The sequence below is a fragment of the Balaenoptera acutorostrata genome, chromosome 19, assembly GCF_949987535.1.
Source record: "Balaenoptera acutorostrata chromosome 19, mBalAcu1.1, whole genome shotgun sequence".
Classification (NCBI taxonomy): domain Eukaryota; kingdom Metazoa; phylum Chordata; class Mammalia; order Artiodactyla; family Balaenopteridae; genus Balaenoptera; species Balaenoptera acutorostrata.
In genome coordinates, this window is record NC_080082.1 from 49,689,152 (window position 1) to 49,712,105 (window position 22,954).

The 22,954-nt window shown below is 43.9% G+C and overlaps 2 protein-coding genes across 4 annotated transcripts; both read right to left on the minus strand.

Annotated features, from left to right (window-relative positions):
* Window positions 1-1,281: 1,281 nt before the first annotated feature.
* On the minus strand, window positions 1,282-5,595 carry LOC103008661 (protein FAM187B-like). The gene is made up of 2 exons (XM_007165121.2): window positions 4,886-5,595; window positions 1,282-1,669 (listed from the first exon to the last, which is right to left on the minus strand). The coding sequence occupies exons 1-2, from the start codon at window positions 5,593-5,595 to the stop codon at window positions 1,282-1,284; spliced, it is 1,098 nt and encodes a 365-aa protein (XP_007165183.2).
* Window positions 5,596-11,745: 6,150 nt separating this feature from the next.
* On the minus strand, window positions 11,746-22,947 carry LOC103007987 (protein FAM187B-like). 3 transcript variants are annotated; one of them, XM_007165119.3, is made up of 2 exons: window positions 22,863-22,947; window positions 11,746-13,361 (listed from the first exon to the last, which is right to left on the minus strand). In XM_007165119.3, the coding sequence occupies exon 2, from the start codon at window positions 13,177-13,179 to the stop codon at window positions 12,559-12,561; it is 621 nt and encodes a 206-aa protein (XP_007165181.2). In that variant the 5' UTR covers window positions 13,180-13,361; window positions 22,863-22,947; the 3' UTR covers window positions 11,746-12,558. The 3 variants fall into 3 exon arrangements, with proteins under 3 accessions (XP_007165181.2, XP_007165180.2, XP_007165182.2); XM_007165118.3 differs by having other exon boundaries at window positions 22,854-22,931; XM_007165120.2 differs by lacking the exon at window positions 22,863-22,947 and adding an exon at window positions 22,396-22,469.
* Window positions 22,948-22,954: the final 7 nt, after the last annotated feature.

Genomic DNA, 22,954 nt, shown 5'->3' on the forward strand with positions numbered 1-22,954 from the left:
ACAATAGGCTGCTGTGGATACAGGGCTCTGGGGGTTTGCTGGGAGCAGGTCTGGGGGCCGCCCAGAGGTCTTCTTTCACTCTCCCATTGCTGGCCCCTTCCCAACTTCACTATGTGACCTCAGGCAGCTTGCTTGAGCCCTCTGTGCCTTAGTGTTCTCAGCTATAAAAAGAAGTTCATAGCAACCCCAGCCTCATGGGTGGCTGTGAGGACATAACGTTTGCAAAGGGTGTGCGTTCTGACCATGCCAGGAGGTCCCCAAATGTTTGCTATTATTGTCATTATTCTCTGCTTCTGCTTCCCAATGGACCCCCTTTAGTTCTCCATGAACATTTCCCCTTTCTGCAGGAATCTTTGCATCTCTGGGCACCACGTGAAGCCTTAGGTGTTTTGGCAACGGTGTCTGGGATGCAAGGGGTGAGCGCTTCCCTCTCCTCGGGGGCAGAAGTTCTGGAAGTTTCAGATCTGCCTTGTTGCTTCACAATGGAATAGCAGGGCCATGAATTTTACAAGGCATTAATATTTCATTTCTGACACTTGCACCCTGCTAAATAGTGTATAACATTTTTGGGAACAGCTGGGACTGGTGATTCCCACAGGTCAGCTGGGCCAGGCCTGGTGCCTTGTCCCAGTGGAGGGGCCTGTCTCCCCTTTCTGGGGTGTCCGAGGGAGCTCTCTCCACTGCAAGAGCCAGGAAGGGTGATGCGTGTCTGCTGCCCGGGCCACCACTCTGGTGGCACCTCTAACTTGGGCAGCTATGGCGAGGCCTGGAGGCCCTAGGCACCACTGAGGCAAGGTGGGAGCAAGGGATGGGCAAGGAAAGGCAGCAGCCCAGAGCAGATCTGCGGGGCTGAGGGTGACCCACTCCCATCCCCCATCCCTGCCCTCGTCCTTGGGAGAGCGGTGAGTGAGGTGGCTACAATTTACACACCCAGAGACTCGTCCCCAAAATGGCCTCATTGCACCCCTCCCTTCCTCCCGGAGCACGAGGCTTGAGCCAGGCAACCTGGGTTTGAACTGGCGCCCCGCCCCCCACCCAATGACTAGACAGGTAGCCTAGCCTCAGTTTCCTCATCTGTGGCATGGGGATTGCGAATGAGTTAACAGAGCAGGACCCGGACCAGGGAGAGGTCAGTCACCCTTGGCTGTGGCCCTGGGTCTGTTTTGGTCCACACACGTTCAGAGTGGGAGGTGTGGGTGGGCCCAGGGCGGGAGCTACAGGAGGACAGGTAAGGCGATGAAGGCGCAGGAGGCCAGGTCTCCTGGGCCCCGAGGGCTCGCTTTATTTCACCAGCAACACCTGGTTTCTCTTCCTGCCCCGGGAAGGGTGGAAGAGTTTGAGCAGCGCCCCTAGCAGGCCCAGGGCTGTGCCCACTAGCAGCATCAGCCTCAGCCCCTTGAGGACGGAGTCAGCCTTTCCTTTCTGGGCCTCCTCTACCTCCGGCTGTTGTCCAAAGTCTTCTGTGCTCAGAGACGCTGGTATATCCAGATCGGACTTGGGGGTGAATTGAGCCGAGAGCTCCTGCTGCACGAAGCACTTGTAAGTGGCTGGCTGGAAGACCTGCAGCCGATTGCCGCCGTTGGAGGTGTCCAGCACGGTGCTGACAGCCTGGCCCGAGAGCTGGTCCTTCCAGGTCAGGGAGATGTTGTCGGCTTCCCAGATGATGGGCCTGCAAAGGAGGACAAGGTCAGCTGCAGCGCCCCAGAGAGGAAGGGGGGACCGATGTCTGAAAGGAGGTGGAGACGGCAGCACCCTTCTCCCTTCTCCCTGGGAAAAGCAAACAGAGCACCCCCTCCAAGGAGAGAGACCCAGCAGTGAGTAAGGGGAGGATGGGGGCTGGACGGCTGGGAGCTCTCAGAGCCCTGCTCCTTACTGCCCTGGCCACTTGGCCAAATGCCTCTGTAGCTCTTTGAGCCTCCATTTGAAGGCTCAAAGAAACCTGGGGGTGTCATGACAGCCACAACCTCAGAGGGTTATTTGGAGGAATTAGCAAGGACACTCCCTAATTGATGCGTGCCCCCCTTTACCTGCCTGGCCCCATTTCCTCTGCTCTCCCTCATTCACTCTGCCCCAGCCACACCTCCTAGAGGTTCCTCTGACATGCTGGACACAGTCCTGCCTCAGGGCCTTTGCCCTGGCCGTTCCCACGGCCTGAAACGCTCTCCCTCAGGGCACAGGACTCTCTCACCTTCTCTCAGTCTTGGCTGATAGCACCTTCTCAGAGACACTTTCCCTGACCTCCTTATTTAAAAATTTCACCTCCCTCACTCCCATTCCCCTTCATTTATCACCATCTAAAATACTGTGTGTTTCCTTCCAACTTTGTTCAGGTTGCTGGCAGATTCAGTTCCTTGCGGCTGTAGGGTTGTAGGATACAGGTCTCCGTTTCCTTGCTGGTTGTCAGCTGAGGATGCTGTCAACTCCTCCAGACCACCAGTAGCCGTTCCTTTGAGTTGTATTTCATTTGCTAAATTTTATTGAGTTTTTCCAACAATGTTCATAAGTGAAATTGGTTTATAATTTTCTTGTGGCAATTATAAAGAAGTTTATACTTAACATATTTTTAGTACAGGTATTTATATGATGGTGATAAATGATTATTACAATAAAATATTTTTTTCTACCAAAAATAAAATAAAATAAAATATAATAACTGTGTTTCATTCATGTAATTGGTTTATCTCTCCATGAGAGCGGGTATCTTTTTTTTTTTTTTTTTTTACATCTTTATTGGAGTATAACTGTTTTACAATGGTGTGTTAGTTTCTGTGAGCAGGTATCTTTTTCAGTTTTGTTCTTCATGGCATCTCCGGTACCTAGAACAGTGCTTGGCTTGTAAATGCTCAGGGAACAATGTGATAAGTGAATACATGAATCAGGCATATAACACACCAATTGTGGCTGGGAAACAGAGGGGACTGTCAACAGACAATACTGACAAGGCCAGTGATCATAAAAGCAATAGTAACACCTATTAGAGTGTGGAACCCCGTGTCAGACACTGTCGTAAGTGTCTTTACAGGCATTTTCCCCCTTAGAGATCACAATGACCCCAAGAAGCCAGGGCCAGCAAGACCTCTGTACTCCCCAAATTCATATCCTAACCAGAACCTCAGAAGGTGACCTTATTTGGAAATAGGGTTGTTGCAGATGTAATTAGTTCAGATGAGGCCAGATTGGAGTCAGGTGGGCCCTAAATCCAATATGATCTGTATCCATATAAGAAAAGGAGAAGAGACACAGAGACACAGACACACGGGGAGAACGCCAGGTGGTGACAGAGGCAGAGGCTGGAGTGATGCAGTTACAAGTCAAGGCAGGCCAAGAATTGCCGGCCACCACCAGAAACTAGGAAGAGGCAAGGAGGGATTCTACCCAGCATCTCAGAGGGTACAGGGCCCTGCGGACACTTTGATCAGACTTCTAGGCTGCAGAACTATAAGAGAAGAAATTTCTGTTGGTTTAAGCCACCTGGTTTGTGGTACTTTGTTACGGCGGCCGTAGGAAACTAATACAACCCTTATTCTACAGATGGGGAAACTGAGGCCCAGAGAGAAGCCACAGGCTCAAAGTCACACAGCAGGAAAGTGGCAGGGCTAGGACGGGAACCCAGGCCTGGCTGAATCCAGAGCCCGAGACAGAAACCTCACGTGAAATTCTACTCCCCTCGCCTCCCTAGAGACCTGGCAATTCCTGAAGCCTCACTGACCTCTCTTAAGTTCCCTGTGATGGGCACTTGGGTGCCCCTTATCTGGCAGACACAGAGTAGGTGTCCCGGTCTAGTTGGGAGGAGGGGTCACGTACGTGCACATTCCTGCATTTCTGAATTGTGGGCTTGTTTAAGGAAGCAGGTGTTACTTTTATACTTTGAGGAGGAGGAAGAAAGGAGAAAGGGAGACAAAAAGATAGAGAGAGAAAAAGAGAAGAATAGAAGTGACAGCTGGGATGCGCAAGGGAAAGAAAACCAGATGGAGGCGGTGAGGCCAGACTCCACAGAGCCTGTGGCTGCAGAGGCCCCAAGAGTTTGCTCCGGCTCCCCGCTTGCAAGGAAGAGGCTGCCGCTGGCAAGCGGGGAAGGAGGGCAAGAGGGTCCCCATGGCCAAGTATGTGAGCTGTGGGGTCTGCGCTGCCCCCTCCCGCCACGGATTCCCCCAGGCAAGGACTGCACCCTTCTGAGCTGCAGTTTCCCCATCTATAAATGGGCCTCCTTGGAGTTTATTAAGAGAGTTTGCCCAGGAACCAGCCCATGGGGAACGCGCAGCACTGTGAGTGGCTGTAGTTCTTATTACTGGGGTAGGCGCAGGTGGGCTGGGGAAAACGAGAGGATGGGGAGATTTCCCAGGGGCTCCAGGCAGGAAGACAAGAACATGAATGGGAGCGCCAGGGCACAGGTCTTGATGGGCATCCCTGGGGCACCGTCCTCTCCTCCAGGGCTTGCTGACCTTCCCAGATGAGTCTGAGGCCTCAGAGTCTCACAGCTTCCCGGGCTACCCCCCAGCACAGCCCCATCATTTGCCTGGGCTTCTCCCATCCCAGCCCTGACCGCCCTGGGCCATCTCCCCCCCTGGGCTGGGGGGCTTCCTAAGGGCCAGGCCTGCAGCTGTCTGACGACTGCCGTGTCCATAGCACCACCCAGCACAGGGCTGGACACGGAGTCAGCTGAGCGCTCCCTCTGTGTTAGCTGTCCTCGTTCTACCTGTGTGTGACTCAGTGGGCACCAGGGAGATTCTTGCCAAAGGAATATCTAAAGAAGCCAGTGGAGAGAGCCTGCGGGGCTGACCCACGTAGAACCCCTCCCTCTCTGCACAGATTAACCCACAAAGGCTCCCCGATGGGGAGAGCCTGGCAAGGGGCCAAGGGCAGGGCTGGTACTCGCTTCCATCACCTGTAGATGGATCCTAAGGGGCAGGTGAGCCATGCAGATCCCAACTTCTCACTGAGCTTGAAGTTGTCAAAAGTGACGTATTCCGCATTTGATGACGTGCACTGGACGTGGCAGGCTTCTACCTGCATCTCAGGCCGCGTGCGGCTGGACCACAGATTCACATCTCCCAGATAGAGCCAGCAGGGCATGGGCGTTTCCAGGGGCTCCTCGATGTAGCAGTACCCCAGGCGTTTGCGCTCACCTGGCTCCCCACAGCGGTTACAGCCCTGCCAGGGCTCCCAGTGGGTGAAGATGAGCTCCTTGCCGCCCAGACTCAGGGTCTCATTCTGCAGGGGCTCTTGGCCCAGGTCTTTGTGTGTGATATGTATGGTTTCAATATCCTGGAAGTCAATTTCGTACTGTACCACTTTCTTGCCATCCTTGTCCTGGCAGTTGTAGAAGCCTGTCTGCAAGGGCAATGGATTTCTAATGAGAAGGCTGCCATTGGGCATTGTTTCCATGTTGGAGTTAGTGAAGGGGTTGTTGGTCCAGGGGGTCTTGACTGGCAGGAAGAAGAATTGCCACTGTGCCCCAGAGGCATTGCAGTGCAGGAAGATGTCATTGTTTGAGAGCAGGGCCAGTTGGCAATGCCGATTAGGACAGCTGATGGAAAAGTGGGACCTCAGCAGCGGGGCAGCAAAGCTGAGCAGCAGCCAAAGGGTGGGCAGCATGGCGCGCTGGGACTGTGGCAGTGGGCTGGGCACCACCCTGGACTTTGTGAGGTCATCCATGAAACTCAGGTCTCAGCCCTGGGCAGCAGGATGAACTGTAGTCCACCCCCATGGGATGTGAGGTCACAATTCCCACATTTGTTCTGTGACAAGTAAACAATCTTATTTCATCTCTATGACAAGCCTTCCACTCTGCTTGGTCAGCAGGACACCTAATTTGTCTATTCAGGGTTTTCTCTACCATCCCCCTACTTTGGTGTTAAAGTGTCACATGTGAACATTCAACACCTTTTTTCTGAACACCTACTATGTTCTGAGCACACTTCTTAGTACTAGGGATGGAGAGGTGAATAAATCCTCTCTGGTTCCCTTCTGACATCCTATCCTTCCCCACCCAACTGCTCCAGCCATGCTGGCCTCCCTGCAGTCCCCTGAACATATCAGGCAAGTAAAGAGCTCCTGCCTCAGGACCTTTGCACATGCTGGTCCTCCCACAGATATCTGCATGACTCAATTCATTTAAACAAACAAATATTTTTCTCAGTTGCCCACTTCCCAAACCCTTTCCTAAACTTCTTCTCAGTTCTCAAATTAAAAATAATTATGGGACTTCCCTGGTGGCACAGTGGATAAGACTCCATGCTCCCAATGCAGGCGGCCCGGGTTTGATCCCTGGTCAGGGAACTAGATCCCACATGCATGCCACAACTAAGAGTTCACATGCCACAACTAAGGAGCCCACATGCTGCAACTAAGGAGCACACAGGCCGCAACTAAGGAGCTGGCGAATTGCAACTAAGGAGTCCCCCTGCTGCAACTAAGACCCGGTGCAACCAAATAAATAAATCAATATTAAAAAATAATTATTGTGCAGGCTTGACCTGCCATTGTTCACTCATTTCACAAATGTTTACTGAATGCCTACTATGTGCTGGTTGGTATTCTAATCAAAGCAGTGAACAGTTTAGACAAAGCCTCTGCCCTTCTTGAGCTTACCTTCTAGTGGAAGAGACAGATAATAAACAAATATATACTACATAATGTCAGATACAGTAGAGTCTCATTATTCATGGAAGTATGTTCTATAAAGTCGCTGAATTACAAGATAATGAAACAGTGGTCCTAGGAGAAATACAAAGTTAGGGTCCTATAAGCCTTTGGTCACAGTATTTTTATCAGCTGATCAACACATAACCTTGTTTTATGTATGTTTTTATTTAAAGACACAATATATACTGTTGATCCATTAACATTGAAGTTGTAGCCAACAGCCCTGTAACTCATGCCTGAACAAAGCTAATCTAACGCACGCATTTACTTCATAAGGCACTTAGGAACATTTCAGCACCATGCTTGGGAGCCATTTTAAACAGCAAAATCACCAATAGAAAGCACAAAAATGCAAAAAACATGGCACTAAATAGACCATGAAAAGGATACTTGCTAACACAGTATGGGAGCTAAAACAAGAAGGCAGAGGGTCTCCTTGTTTGGCCTCAGCTGGGAATGCGCATCGTTAGGTGACTCAATTTTCTCACCACTCTGTGCATGTCTGCAAATGACTATGAGAGCACTGTGGGTATTGGCTTGGGGGTTACAAATAAATTTTAGTGAGTAGGTGAATTCACAAGTGTGGAATCCTTGAATAATGAGGATCAAATGTAATAATTGTTAAAGAGAAAAATAGAGCAGGGAAATGAGGATGGAAAGTAAAATGTTGGTGTGTGGGGATGGGCTATTTTAGAGGGGATGAGCAGGCCTGTGTGAGCACTCTCTGAGGAGGGGAACTTTCACAAACACCTAAGTGAGGTGAGATAAAGAGCCATGTGGGTATTTGAAGGAAGGATATTTCCAGGAGAGGGCTGGACCCTGACATGGCTGTCTGATTAGTATATGTAAAGAGTGTGGAGGCCAGAGTGACTAAGGAGGAAAGGACAAGGGGGAGAGTGCTGAGTGGGTGAGGTTGGAGGCTCATCTAGGTCTTTGCTAAGATATCCTGCCTTCCTCTACCTGGCTTCTAATGGCTGGGAGCTCTCTTGGTCATGTCCCTACCTCATGTGGGAATTTTAAAGGCTGTGTTTGGCATAAGCTGTATGCTTACGTTATCTTGCTGCCACCCTCACCCCGAGAGTGGGTCACACATCCCTTCTGCTCTCAGGTCTACAAAACCATCTAGAGTTTTTGTCTGCTTCCCAGAACTTTATAAAGACCCTCTGTCTGAGACATATTAACATTTATACCCCTTTTGCTTCCCCCCATCTCTCTCCCTCTCTGTCTCTCTCCTCAGCCCAGGGAATCTTTTCTAAACAAGTAAACAGGGCTATGGGGACACTGTGAGAAAGCTCACTTCCAACTTTCACTTTACCTAGGTGAGAAGTCACACTAGCTGGAGCCAGTCTGAAGAAATGTTTTAATTGGCCTCCCTAAGGTGTTTTTAGAATATTTAAATCTGTGACCAACATGTAAAATCCAAGACATTTCACATGAGACTCCAAATTCCCTGCTATTCTTTAAATAATATGCGTGAGATTTCTGCTCACTGCTACATTTGAGTAGCTTATATCAGACTACCCTTTTGCTAATAACAAGTGTAGACTTTAAGATAACGTCTACACTTAGATTAGTATGTCTAAGAGAGGACAAGATGAGGATTTTGACTCTATATAGAAGAATCAAATGGAAACATTAGAATAAAAATATAAAATTTGTGAAATTAAGGATTCACTAGGTGGGATAACAATCTTTTGGACACAATAGAAGAGAGGAAATGAAATATGGGTTCATAGAGAATATCTATACTGAAGCATGCTAAGGAAAACAATAGGAAAATACACAAAAGAGTGTAAGAGACATGGGACATGGTGAAAAAGTCTAACACTTACGTAAATGGAGATTCAGAAGAAAAGGAGAGACAGGAACATAAGTAATACTTGAAGAGATACTGAATGAAAATATTCCAAAACTGATGAAAGACATCAAGGCACAAATTCAAGAAGGTTTTCAAACTCCACACAGTATAGATAGATAGATACATAGATAGATATCAAAACCAAAACAAGACAAAAAAAAAAAAAAAACCACACCTAGGCAATTTATAGGAAAACACTGCAGAAAACAAAAGAGGAAATTTAAAAAATGGCCAGAGGAGAAAAAGATACACTACTTTCAAATCAACAATCATAACACTCTACATTGACTTTTAAACAGACATAATGAAAGTTAGAAAGACAATGGAATAACATCTTCAAAACACTAAAAGAAAATGACTACCATCTGGAATTCTATGTATAGAATTCTATATACCACAATGAAAATATCCTTCAAAGAAGGAGGTAAAAAATAAAGATACTTTCAGATGAAAGCTGAGAGAATTCACCACAGCAGAGCACATTAAAGGTAATACTAAGGAGAATTCTCCAGCCAGCAGGAAAATGATCCCAAATGGAAGCAAGGTAATACAGGAATGCAAAGCACCGGAAGAATAAATATGTGGTTAAAACTAAATTAATATTCAGAGTGTTTTAAAATAATGTCTTGTGGGGTTTAAAATATATGTAAAATAAAAATACCTGATAACAAGAGTACAACAAATGGAAGGGGAGTAAATGGAGCTAAAAGGTTGTAAGGTCTCTGTATTGTCTAGGAAATGGTACAAGTACAAATTTATATTAGATTGTAGTAAGTGAGAATTAATGTAAGCTCTAGAGTAAATGATAAAAGAATGCATATCTAATAAGTTAATAGAGGAGAAAATGGAATGACAATTTAAAAAAATACTTGGTGAATTCAAAAGCAAGAAAAGGCCAAATAACTAAAGAAGAGATGGAACAAGTAGAAAACAAATAGGAAGATGGTAGATTTAAACCCAACTAAATCAGTAATTACATTAAAAGTAAATGAACTAAATACTCCAATTAAAAGACAAAGATTTTCAGACTTAATACCAAAACAAAAATCTAAATATATATTACTTAAAAGAGATTCACCTTAAATAAAAGAATATAGAAAAGTTGAAAGTAAAAACATGGGAAAATGTCATGCAAACATTAGCTAAAAGAAAACTGGTGTAGTAGTTATACCAATAACAAAAGTAGATATAAGGGTCAAAGTATTAATAGAAACTTGCAAGAGACATTTTATAAAATGTCAATCCAACTGGAAGATACAGTGACATCCTAAGTTTGTATGAACCTAAAAGTATATAAAGCAAAACCTGATAGTACTAAATGTTGAGATAGACAAATCCACAATTAAACACGCAAACAAAAATTTAGGAGAGATATAGAAGATTTGAACCATATGATATAAACTTGACCTAATTCATATATATGGAACTCTGCACTTAACTTCAGAACATACATTCTTTTCACATTCATATGAAATATTTTCCAAAATTGACCATATTCTAGGCCATAAAACAAGTCTCAATAAACGTTAAAGGAATAGAATCACATTTTTTGATCAATGGAATTAAGCTAGACACAAATGACAAAAAGACAACAAAGAACGTCCCCAGATATCTGAAAACTATACAATGAAATGTCTAAATAACTAATAGATCAAAAGAGAAATCACAATTGAAAACAGAAAGTATTTTTAACTGACCGAAGATGAAAGTATAACTTATAAAAACTTGAAGGATGCAGGTAAGTTGTGCTTAGGGGGAAATTTACAGCCTAAATACATACTCTGGAGAAAAAAGGATAAAACTTGGAGATCTAAGCAAGCATCTCAAATACCAGAAATCTACTGATAGAAAACAAAAGATTGAATGAGATTGATAAAGCCCTAGCAAGAATGATCAAGGGGAAAAAAACCAGAAAGAAGCCCTAAATAACTAATAACAGTAACAAAAAAAGGAGACATTACTACAGAAATTACTGGCATAAAAAGATAATAAGAGGATATTGTAAAATACTTTTGGTCAAAACTGCTGAAAATTTAGATTAAATGGGTAAATTCATTGAAAACCTCAACAATGCTGGCACAAGAAAAAACTGAACCATTCTATATTTACTATTAAAGCCATTGAGTCTGTAATTTAAAACTTATGCACAAGCCCCCTCCAATCCCAGGGAGATTTACCAGTGTATTCTTCCAGATATTTTTTAACAATTAAGAAATGGCATAAATCTTTCAAAATCTTTCCAGAAATAAAAAAGGATGGAACACTTCCAAACTTTGATGAGGTCTGAATCACCTTGATACCAAAAACTTATAAGGACATTACAACAAAGGAAAATATCAGGCCATTTTTTCATGAACGTGAACACAATATCCTAAGCAAAATATTAGCAAATTGCCTCCAATGATAAATAAAAAGGATAAACATCATGACCAAATTGGGTTTATCCCAGGAAGGCAAGGTTGGCTTTACATCTGAACATCAATCAGTGTTAATTCACCACACTAACAGGATGAAGGAAAAAAACCATATTATCATTTCAGTAGATGCAGAAAAATCATTTGATAAAATTCAACACCCATTCATGGCTCAAAACTCTTAACAAAATAGGAATGAAAAAGAATTTTCTTAATCTTCTATTAAAGATATATTAAAAACCTAGGGCAGGGCTTCCCTGGTGGCGCAGTGGTTGAGAATCTGCCTGCCAATGCAGGGGACACGGGTTCGAGCCCTGGTCTGGGAAGATCCCACATGCTGCGGAGCAACTGGGCCCGTAAGTCACAATTACTGAGCCTGCGCGTCTGGAGCCTGTGCTCCGCAACAAGAGAGGCCACGATAGTGAGAGGCCCGCGCACCACGATGAAGAGTGGCCCCCGCTTGCCACAATTAGAGAAAGCCCTCGCACAGAAACGAAGACCCAACACAGCCAAAAATAAATAAATAAATAAATAAATAAAATTAAAAAAAAAAGATTAAATCCCCATAAAAAAAAAAACCTAGGGCAGAATTATATTTAATAGTGAAATATTAAGAATAACATAAGCATGTCTGCCATCAACTTCTCCATTCAGCATTTTACAGGAGGTAAGTGAATTTAGCAAAATAATTAGTTACAAGGTCATATATGAATACCAAATATATTTTTATATACAACAAAATTTGGAAAAAAAGACACAACTTGCATGAAAAAATCAAATACTTAGGAACAAATATAATAAAATATATGTAAAACCTCTATATTAATAACTGCATGTTATTGGGAGAAATTAAAGAAAGCCTAAATAATGAAAGTGTTTACAATGTTCATGGATTGGAGGACTAAATATTGTAATATTGATTCTACCCAAATTTATCTTTAGATTCAATGATGCCCCGATTTTTAAAAAAAAAAAAACAGGAGTTTTTTGGATGGGAACTACAAGCTGATTTCAATTGTTTTTTTTTTTTTTTTTTACAAAGGGTCAAGAATAACCAAGACAATCTTGAAGAACAAAGTTGAAAAATCTATACTATCGATATCATGACTTATTATAAAGGTATAATAATTAAGACACTGTAGCATTGGTACAAGGATGGATAGATAAATCGTATCAGTCAGAGTCCAGTGAGGAGACAGAAATCACACTAAAGTCTATGTTGGCATGAACATGGGCTGGAATGTCTTCGTCTCTAGCTTTTACATTTGGCCTACTCTGAATATCAGGAGTCTAGAAGGGCAGGGACTAGGTCTTTGTTGGTCACCACTGTGTCCCCAACATCACCTACCTGGGGTTTGGCTCAGAAGGGGCAGCCAGGAATTCTTGCTGAATGAACATCCGAACAAGCCCATGAAGAGACCCCTTCCTGCACAGATTGACCTTGAAAGCTTATGGGCTGGGAGACAGACCCTGCTTTTCTATTGGAAGGTAACCCCCTGGCCCGGTTAGGCACAGGAAACAGAGCCTGGGTGAGGGTTAAAGGCAGGTCTAGTCACCTGGACGCCAAGGGGCAGGTGAGCCACATGGTGTTGGTCAACTTGCCCAACTGGGAAATGTCAAGGCAAAGTACGGCTGGTTGATTTACTTGATGTGGTCACAGGGTATAAGGTAGGCTTCCACCTGCATCTCAGGCCACATGCGTCTGTACTGCACCTTCTTTTCTTGCAGATAGAGCCAGCAGGGCATGGGCGTTTCCAGGGGCTCCTCGATGCAGCAGTACCCCAGGCGTTTGCACTCACCTGGCTCCCCACAGCTGTTACAGTCCTGCCAGGGCTCCCAGTGGGTGAAGATGAGCTCCTTGCCGCCCAGACTCAGGGTCTCATTCTGCAGGGGCTCTTGGCCCAGGCCTTTGTGCGTAATATGTAGGGTAGTGACATCTTGGAAATCAATCTCATACTCTACCACGAGGGCATTGTCATTGTCCTCACAGTGATAGAGGCCTGTCTGGGAGGGCTGAGGGTTGGTCAACTGGAGGCTGCCCCCAGGCAGTTTCTTTATGTTAGGCACTGAGGAGAGCAACAAGAGATCCTCCCCCAGAATGGAAGAGAAGTACCAGCGTGCCTTGAGATGGTCACACTGCAGGACAACATCATTGCCTGAGAGTAGGGCCTGTTGGCAGAGACTCTTGTAGGCACAGCTGACTAATATCTGGGCCCATGAAGTGGGGAGAGAAAGGCTAAGCAGCCACAAGGTGGCCAACATGGCCACCTACAGACTACAGAAGGAGGCTGGGAACCATCGGGGCATTGTGAAGTCACCCACAGAACTCAGGCATCAGCCCTGGGCAGTGGAATGGACCTTGATCCACTGCACTTCCAGAAGTCCAATTCAGTTCATGTCATCAAATAGCTTAGTGTAGGCTGTTGAGTCAAAAACTCAAATGTCTGCAAGAGATGGGCAGGAAACACAATGAGTGAACCTATGTCAGAACGAGTGAACTAAAAAGTCAAATTATTTGCCCTCCACATACCCAATACACAATGATGGAATGGGTCAAAATGCCCAATTGGAAAGGGGAATAAGGGAAGACACACAGAAAGCACTGGTCTGTATCATTTCTAAAATCTAGTGAAAAGATACTGTAAGGGCTTCCTATCTTATAGAAGGGGGAGGGTTCCTTAATTAGTACCAAATCAACTCCTTAAGGGTGGGGAGCTTCCCAAATCTTTGTTCACTGTGGCTTATGTCTTCACTCTCCAGGGAGTTACCCCCTTTTCCATTATCCTCCTTGGCCACATCTCAGGTGACAGTGGAAGATGTGCCGTCCTTGGCACATGAGCAGTTTTCTCAGCCTGCTTTCTGTCTCCTAAAGTGTGGGACCTAAGGATTCTTATAAGTCTCCAGTTAACTCCAAGTACAAAACCCCCACATCCACAGTTCTGTTCACGATGTTCCTCATTTCTCTCCTCTCTCTCCCTCTCATTGCAGGTACCTTAGACTCTATCAGGCATCCATGGAAAGCCATATTCTAAGCCATTTTGTCTACCTCAGGCTATCTTAAGTGTTTCCTGGGAGTACCTTAATTTATTCAGAGATCTTAACAATGGTTAATAATGATTTGATTGGTGCTAATCCTTGATTTTATCCTTGACAAAAGCTGAGTTCTAACTGGACTTTGACTCTCAAAGGTCTTCCTGATTTGGGGCCATCTTTGGCCAATATTCACTCCTAGTGTCCTGTGTTCCAACTGCTTCCCCTAAAGCTGCAAGTTCATTAAGTATGTTATCTGCCTTCCAAAGTATTTCAGGCAATAATCTTCATCCTTCTGGTTTCAAATAATTTTCTTGTTTCCTTTGCTCTGTATCTAAGCCAATGCCATGTGTTTTTATTTTTTAATACAGCAGCACCCCACTCCTGATACTAATTTCTGTATCACTCAAGATAGGCTGTTTGCTATTATAATAAACTTCATCCAAATCTCAATGACTTACAATAACACAAGTTTACTTCCCATTCATGATCCATGTCCCTTGTGGGTTGGCATTACAATCACTCAGGGATACAGGATGATTGAGCAACTGCCATCCCAAACATTTCCAGTTTTATGCCAAAGGAGGAAGAAAGCTCTGTAGGATTTCCTGTCTGTAATTAAATGCTCTGGCCTTAAATGACACATGTCATTTGCTCACAAACCATTGGCCAGAAATGGTTACATGGCACTAGCAATTCACCAATCCAACAAAGGAAATGGAATTCTAATATGTCCAGGAAACATTTAGAAAATGGCAGTAATAATTACTGCAGCTAATGTCTACTACAAGCAGTGTTCTTTTATATCATAAAGTTAAAACCATTCCCCAAATCCTCCCATCAGATCTCTCCTAAAGTTCCATTGGCCAGAATTAGGTCCCATGTGCAGATCAAAATCAATCTCTGAAAGGAAAGAAAATTTCCATGATTGGCTTAAGCCAATCAGAATTTGTTCTCCAGGACTGGGGAAGTATAACCTCTGACCATAGAGTCATTGAAGACTCCAAAAAAAATCAGGGCTTTGTATGCAGGAGAGATGTAGAAGAGAATGCTTATTTGGTATAACCAACCATATTTGTCACAGCATCCATGGTTAGGAAATATCAGTTGTACCAGGACTGTAGTAAGCACTATGTGAGCTACACGACCTTTAGGCAAGTTGCTGAGACTTGTTAAACCTCACTTCCCCATCTGTAAAATGGGATATTAGAACTTTCCATCACAAACTATGGTGTTATAAAGCTTTCAAGAGATTACTGATGTCAAATTCTTGGAACGGTCCAGGTTTGGATTAACACAGTGGTTAGTTAGTGGGAATGTGGCCAAGTGGCTTCAGTCCCAGGTTTTGGGATCAGTTTCATTTCTAGATCCACCTTTTATTAGAATAATCCATGCCCAGCAACTTCACCTTCTTGTGCCTGGCATATTCAATTATTCCATAAATAAGTATCGTTTACTCATCTTTCAACAGGCACTAAGGATCCAGGCTAAGTCCCTGCCCTCTTGGAGCTTCCATTCTAGTGGGGGATGTATTAATTGGGATAAGTTAGGTTATGCTGTGTAACAAAATAATTCTGGGATCTCAGTGGCTTAACACATTTTTTTTTTTCTCATCTTACATGTCCATTGTGGGTTGGTGGAGAGCTCTGCTCTACACAGTCCCTTCAAATACCATGGCCAGTGGAGGCTGCACCACCTGCAGCATCATTAGCTGCTATGGAATAAGGAAGGATAGTCAAATGCTTTGACCTGGGAGGGATCTACATTACTTTTGTTTGTAGGCCATTAACCCTGCCAACACCTTGATCTTGGACTTCCAGCCTCCAGAACTGTGAAGAAACAAATTTCCGTTGTTTAAGTCATCCAGTCATTTGTTATGGCTGCATTTGTTATGGCAGCCGTAGCAAACTAATACAGTGACTATTTTAAATGGGATGGAGAGAGAAGGGCTCTCTAAAAAAAGTGGCATTTGAGCAGACCTACATAAGATGAGCCAGAGGAAGCAAAGTCTGGACTAAGCACACAGCAAATGCAAAGGCCTTGAGATGGGTACACATTTGGCAGGTGCCAGTGCACTTCAGCCAAAGACTAGGAACACACTTGTGGTTGAACAAAGTTGGATTTGTTGACTAACTGCAGTAAGGGAAGGTGCACACCATAGGAATGGTACAACATTTCAGTAAGAAAGTGTGAGAACAGATTTACAGAATTTGGGCTTGTTTTATGTGATTTGGGGATGAGTTCAAGGAAGTGGAGATTTTCTCGGAATGGGGTGCTGTCAGGAAGTGGGAGTAATTCTATCTTATCTGGAAGGTGAGAAGAATGGGAGAGGGAAATGTTTAGTCTTTTGTGGCTTGGACAGTGTTTCTGTTTGTCTGTGTTCAGACATGATTATGGAGTGGTCTTGTTTTTGTCTTGGTTCACAGTCACAGAGAGACTTTGTGTGATGTTGGCGTTCTATGAAATTGTTTATGTTCAGTGACCTAGCTGTGAACTCTAGGCTGGCTCCTAGAAATACCAATACCCCGTTATTTGTGTCAGGTCAGCTCCCAGATACCAAGGGTTGTTTTTCTTTCTCACATATTTTATGGAACTGCAATGAAGCCTCTTCCTGAATTGAAGGTCTGGTCAAACGGCTTTCTCTCTGTGAACCTCAGTTTCCTCATTTTCAAAATAGGGATTTCAGTGGTACTGGCTACACAGGGCTCTTATGAGGATTTGTTGAGATGCTGTATATAAAGTGCTCAGTTGGTGTTATTATTGAGGGATGGGCAATAAGGACCTTGTCCTCCAAATATCAGGGTTCTGTGTTCTGATTGCAGATTACGGCTTCTGATCACAGATGTACAGACACAGAGGCAGGTCATCATTGTTTCAACCCCCACTGGCTAAAGTGGCTTCCCAGAGATTTAAAGGGACAGTTGGGTTTTCTTCCCTTTCCCCCCTATTGGAAGCCAGACATTTTTAGGGATTAGGACTTTCAAAAACAACTGATACACACACAATATGAGGGGATTTAGAAAGTCACTGCACAAACCCAGAGAAAGATGTGAGCTCAGAAAAGATCTGAGATGACCTCAAGCTTTCACCTCAAGCTGATCCCCAGCACAGACATAGTCTACAACAATAACAACCCCCAACACACCCTGGGAAGGGGGAAAATATGATTTCTAGAGTTACCACTTATAAGATTTAAATGTCCATTTTCAACAGAAAATCACAAGGCATAAAGAAACAGGAAAGTAACCCATTCAAAGGAAAACAAACAAATATCCCTGAGGAAGCCCAGGCAGCAGACACACTAGACAAAGATGTAAACTGTCATAAAATGCTCAAAAAGCTAACAAAGACATGGAAAAATACACCAAAATGATGTATGAACAAAATAAGAATATCAATAAAGAGGTAGAAAATATAAAAAGAAAACAAAAAGATATTCTGGAGCTGAAAAACACAATTACTAAAATGAAAAAATTCACTACAGGAGTTCAAAAGCAGATGTGAGCAGGCAGAAAACACAATCAATGAACATGAAGATAGGACAATTGAAATGATTGAGTCTGAGGAACAGAAAGAAAAAAAGGTTGAGGAAAAGTGAGCAGAACCTAAGGGACCTGTGGAACACCATAAAGTGGAACCACATACATATTGTGAGAGTCCCAGAGGGAGACGAGAGAGAGAAAGCCACAGAAAGAACTACATTTGAAGAAATAATGGCTGAAAACCTCCCAAATTTGATGAAAGACACAAATCTACAAATCCAAGAAGCTCACCAAACTCTAATAGGATAAACACAAAAAGATCCACACCAAGACACATTATAATCAAACTGCTGAAAACCAAAGACAAAAAGACAATCTTGAAAGCAGCAAGATAGAGGCGACCTGTCACATAAAGGGATCCTCATTAAGAGTATCAGCTGATTTCTCATCAGAAAACTTGGAAGCCAGAAGGCAATGGGTTGAATTATTCAAAGTGCTAAAAGAAAAAAATTTTCAACCAGGAATTCCAAAACTGGCAAAATTGCCCTTCAACAATGAGGGAGAAATGAAAACATATCCAAATAAACAAAAGCTTAGGGAGTTTGTTACCGTTAGACCTACCCTGCAAGAAATGCAAAAGAGAGTTCTTTAGGTCAAAATGAAAGGATGCTGGACAGTAACTTGAAACTGTATGAAGAAATAAAAATCTCCAGTAAAGATAAATACATGGGCAATTATAAAAGCTAGTATTATTGTACTAAAATTCAATTTTAATTTTCTACATGACTTAAAAGAAAAGACATAAAAAATAATTATTAACCTTCGTTAATGGGAAAACAATGTATAAAGGTGTAATCTGTGACCTCAATAATAAAAAGGAGGTGATGGAGAGGTATAGGAGCAGCGTTTTTACATGCTATTAAAGTTAATCAGGTATAGGGCTTCCCTGGTGGCACAGTGGTTAAGAATCTGCCTGTCAATTCAGGTGACACAGGTTCGAGCCCTGGTCCGGGAAGATCCCACATGCCATGGAGCAACTAAGCCCATGCACCACAACTACTGAGCCTGCGTTCTAGAGCCCGCAAGCCACAACTACTGAGTCTGTGTGTCACAACTACTAAAGTCCACACATCTAGAGCCCGTGCTCGGCAACAAGAGAAGCCACTGCAATGAGAAGCCTGCACACTGCAATGAAGAGTGGGGGGCTCACCGCAACTACAGAAAGCCTGCAGCAGCAACGAAGACCCAATGCAGCCAAAAATAAATAAATTAATTAAAAAATTAAAAAAAATAATGTTAACCAGGTATAAATTCATATTGAAGTGTTATAGTTTCATGTAATCCCCATGGTAACCACAAAGGAAATAGCCATAGAATATACACAATAGGAAATGAGAAGGGAATCAAAATATTTCACCACAAAAACATTACTAAACAAAACAAGGGAGTAATGGGGAAAATGAGGGGCAAAAAAGCTATAAGGCATATAGAAGACAAATAGCAGGGCTTCCCTGGTGGCACAGTGGTTGAGAATCTGCCTGCTGATGCAGGGGACACGGGTTCGAGCCCTGGTCTGGGAAGATCCCACATGCCACGGAGCAACTAGGCCCGTGAGCCACAACTACTGAGCCTGCGCGTCTGGAGCCTGTGCTCCGCAACAAGAGAGGCCACGATAGTGAGAGGCCTGCGTACTGCGATGAAGAGTGGCCCCCGCTTGCCGCAACTGGAGAAAGCCCTCGCACAGAAACGAACACCCAACACAGCCAAAAATAAATAAATTAAAAAAAAAGAAAACAAATAGCAAAATGGCAGAAGTCATGACCAAGGGAGATTTATGCATGAATGGTGGTTCAACATAAGGAAATTAACCAATGTAATACATCATGTTGATAGAATGAAGGGGGAAAATCATGTGATCATCTCAACTGATACAGAAAAGGCATTTGACAAAATCCAACACTCTTTCATGACAAAAACTCCTGGAAACTAAGAATAGAGGGAAAATTCCTTAACATGATAAAGGGTATTATTAAAAAACAAAACAAAACAAACCCCACTTGTAACATCATTCTCAATGATTAAAGATTGAATGCTCTCCTCCTAAGACCAGGAAAAAGACAAAGATGTCTACTTTCACCACTGCTATTCAACTTTGTATTGAAGTCCTACCCACAGCAATCAAACAAGAAAAAGAAGTAAAAGGCACCCAAATTGGAAAGGAAGGAGTAAAACTATCCCTAATCTCAGATGACATGATCCTACATATAGGAAATCAAAAAGAATCCACTAATAAGCAAACTCAGCAAAATTGCAGGGTACAAGATTAACACTCAAAAATCCATTGTGTTGCTCTACACCTACATTGAACAATACCAAGAGGAAATTAAGAGAACAATTTCATTTTACAATCACGTCCAAAAGAATTAAATACTTAGGAAGAAATCTAACCAAGTAGGTGAAAGAGTTGTATGCTGAAACTACAAAAGATTGCTAATAAAAATTAAAGAATATCTAAATAAATGGAAAGACATTCTGTGTTCATGAATAGAAAGACTTAAAATTGTTATGATATCAATACCACCCAAGCAATCTGCAGATTCAACACAGTGCCTACCAAACTTCCAACAGCCTTTTTCAAAGAAATGGAAGCAAATCTTTCATATAGAATTGCACTGGGCCCTGCACAGCCAAAACAATCTTGAAAAAGAAGAATAAAGTTGAAGGACTCACACTTCCCAACTTCAAATTTACTACAAAGCTACAGTAACTAAAACAGTATGGTACTGGCATAAGGGTAGACATATAGACCAATGTAATAGAATAGAAAACCCAGAAATAAACCCTTACATATATGGTCAATTGATTTTTGACAAGGGTGTCAAGATCAATTAGTGGGTAAAGGACAGTCTTTTCAACAAATGGTGATGGAAAAACTGGATAACCACATACAAAAGAATTAAGTTGGACCCTTACCTTATACCATATACAAAAAATAATTCAAAATTGATCAAAGACCTAACTTAAGAGCTAAAACTATTAAACTCTTAGAAGAAAACACTGGAGAAAATCTTTATGACCCTGGATATGGCAACATTTTCATAGATATGACACCAAAAGCACAGGCAACAAAAGAAAAAATAGATAAACTAAGCTTCATCAAATTAAGAACTTTTGTGAATCAAAGGACACTATCAAGAAAGTGAAAAGACAATCGACAGGACAGGAAAAAATATTTGCAAATTATATATCTGACGAGGGATTAATATTCAGAATATAAAAAGAACTACAATTCAACAGCAGAGAACAAAACAACACAATTCAAAAATGGGCAAACGTTTGAATAGACATTTCTCCAAAGAAGATACACAAATGGCCAAGAAGTAGATGAAAAGATCCTCAATAGTATTAGTCATTAGGGAAATGCAAATCAAAACCCTGATGAGATGCCACTTCACACCAAGTAGGATGGCTATAATCAAGAAAGCAGAAAAAAACAAGTGTTGGTGAGGTGTGAACCCTTGTGCATTGCTGGTGGGAATACAAAAGGTGCATCAATATGGAAAACAAGTTGGCAATTCCTCAAGTTTAAAACTAGAACTACAATATGACCTAGTAATTCCACTCCTAGGTATATATCCAAAAGGACTGAAAACAAGTATCTACACCAGTGTTCACAGCAGCGTTATTTACAATAACTAAAAGGTGGAAACAACTCAAGTATCTAACAGATAAATGGATACACATAATGTGGTATATACATAAAATGAAATACTATTTCAGCCATAAAAAGGACAGAAATTTTGATTGCTATATATGCTACAATGTGGATGGACCTTGAAAACATGTGTAGTGAAATAAGCCAGACACGGAAGACAAATGTCATATGATTCCACTTAAATGAGGTACCTAGAATAGGCAATTTGATAGAGAAAGAAAGTAGAAAAGAGGTTATCAGGTGCTGGGGGCAGGTGGGAATGGGGAATTATTGTTTAATAAGTACAGAGTCTATACTGGGGATGATGAAAAAGATTAGATAGTGGTGATGAGTACACAACCATGTGAATGTAATTACTGCCGCTAAATTGTATACTTGAAAATGGTTAAAATGATTATGGTATGTATACTTTACCACAACAAAAAAGTGTGTGTGCGGGGTGGGGGGGGGCGGGGGGGGATCTGACCTGGTTGAAATTTTATAAAAAGTGGTCAGGGAAGGTGTCACTGCAAAGATGACCTTTAAGTAAAGCCGTAAAGGAGGGGAGGATCAGGTGGCCGTCTGAGGGACGGGTGTTCCCGCAGGGGAAGTAGTGAGGGCAAGGGGCCTGAAGTGAGAGGGTGAGAGGCACATTCCCGAACGCTGAGTTGGCCAGTTGAGTAAGCCAGGGGGACAGTGGTGACGTCAGAGAGGGATCAGGCCACTTCCCAGTATTTTGATTTCTGCTGGGAGGGGGAGACACGGGAAGGTTTTGAGCAGAGGGTCGTGATCCAACTTGGGTTTTAACAGGATGCGGTCGAACAAAACATCCCTGGGCACGTAACCCGCCAGCCAGTAACCAGTTTGCGACCTCCGGGGAGATTCCTCAGAAGCTCCCAGAGTTCCCCAGGATGCACTTCCCCTAGCCGCCATCGGGGGACAGCAGAGCCGCGTAGAGCGCCTCGCGTTCCGGGTGCCTGGCCTCGCCCCACCCCGCCCTCAACGCAGGTAGCCCCGGTCCCTAGGAATCCTTAGGCGGAAACCTTCCCTAGTCCCGCGCCTCCGCTCGGCCCCTTTAAGAGCCATAGTTTCCGGAGGCCAGACCGGGGGCAATGAACGCCCGGGGGCCAAACCAAAAGTTAGGAATGCGGGGGGAGAGGCGGAGAAAACTTCCGAAGTAGAACTACAACTTTTCCTGGGCCCCATTCCCCTCGGGCATCCCTAAGAAGGCAGACTTCCTTTCCGAAAACTTATCTTGGTTCTTTATACCACCTAAATGGAAGGCGCGAGAGGACCGCATCGCCTCAGTCCAGCCGAACGCGAGGACCCCGAGGGCTAGTGGAAAAGTCAGGCGCTAAGAGCAAGCCTCTTCCAGCCCAAGGCTCGCTTAGACTCGCCCCTCCCCGCAGGGTGTACCTAGGCGGGTCCATCGCCAGGTGGGGAGAGGGGTGTGGGCAGAGAGGGAACAGGTGCGCAGTGGCGCCCGCCTCCCTCAACAGGTGAATCACCCCAGTTGAGTCTCGATTCTCGGTGATTCACACCCCGCTCGGCATGACCTGAGCAGCAGGGGGCCGGACGGGATCCCTAGTCTGCAGGCGCCCTCCCGGCAGGCTGGTCACTTGGTTCCGACCCTCGGGGCCGGAGCTCACCTGGGTCAGCCCACTTCCGGGGAGGGAGGTGGAGGAGCCCCTCCCCGCCGCCCACCCCCTAGCCCTGCCCTGTGTTCTCACCCTGTGTACCTGGGCCGATCCATTCCCCAGAGCCACGGGGGGTGGAGTGGCTCGGAGATCCACAGTGGGTCAAGCAAGTTTCTCCCCGAAAGCTGGAAGCG

Excerpts from the sequence above, each read along its gene's own strand:
- LOC103008661 (XM_007165121.2), bottom strand. The coding sequence starts at position 5,595 with ATGCTGCCCACCCTTTGGCTGCTGCTCAGCTTTGCTGCCCCGCTGCTG. Across the intron at positions 1,670-4,885 it reads CCCTTAGGATCCATCTACAG|GCCCATCATCTGGGAAGCCG; the intron begins GTGATGGAAGCG and ends CCTCCTTTGCAG.
- LOC103007987 (XM_007165119.3), bottom strand. The coding sequence starts at position 13,179 with ATGTTGGCCACCTTGTGGCTGCTTAGCCTTTCTCTCCCCACTTCATGG.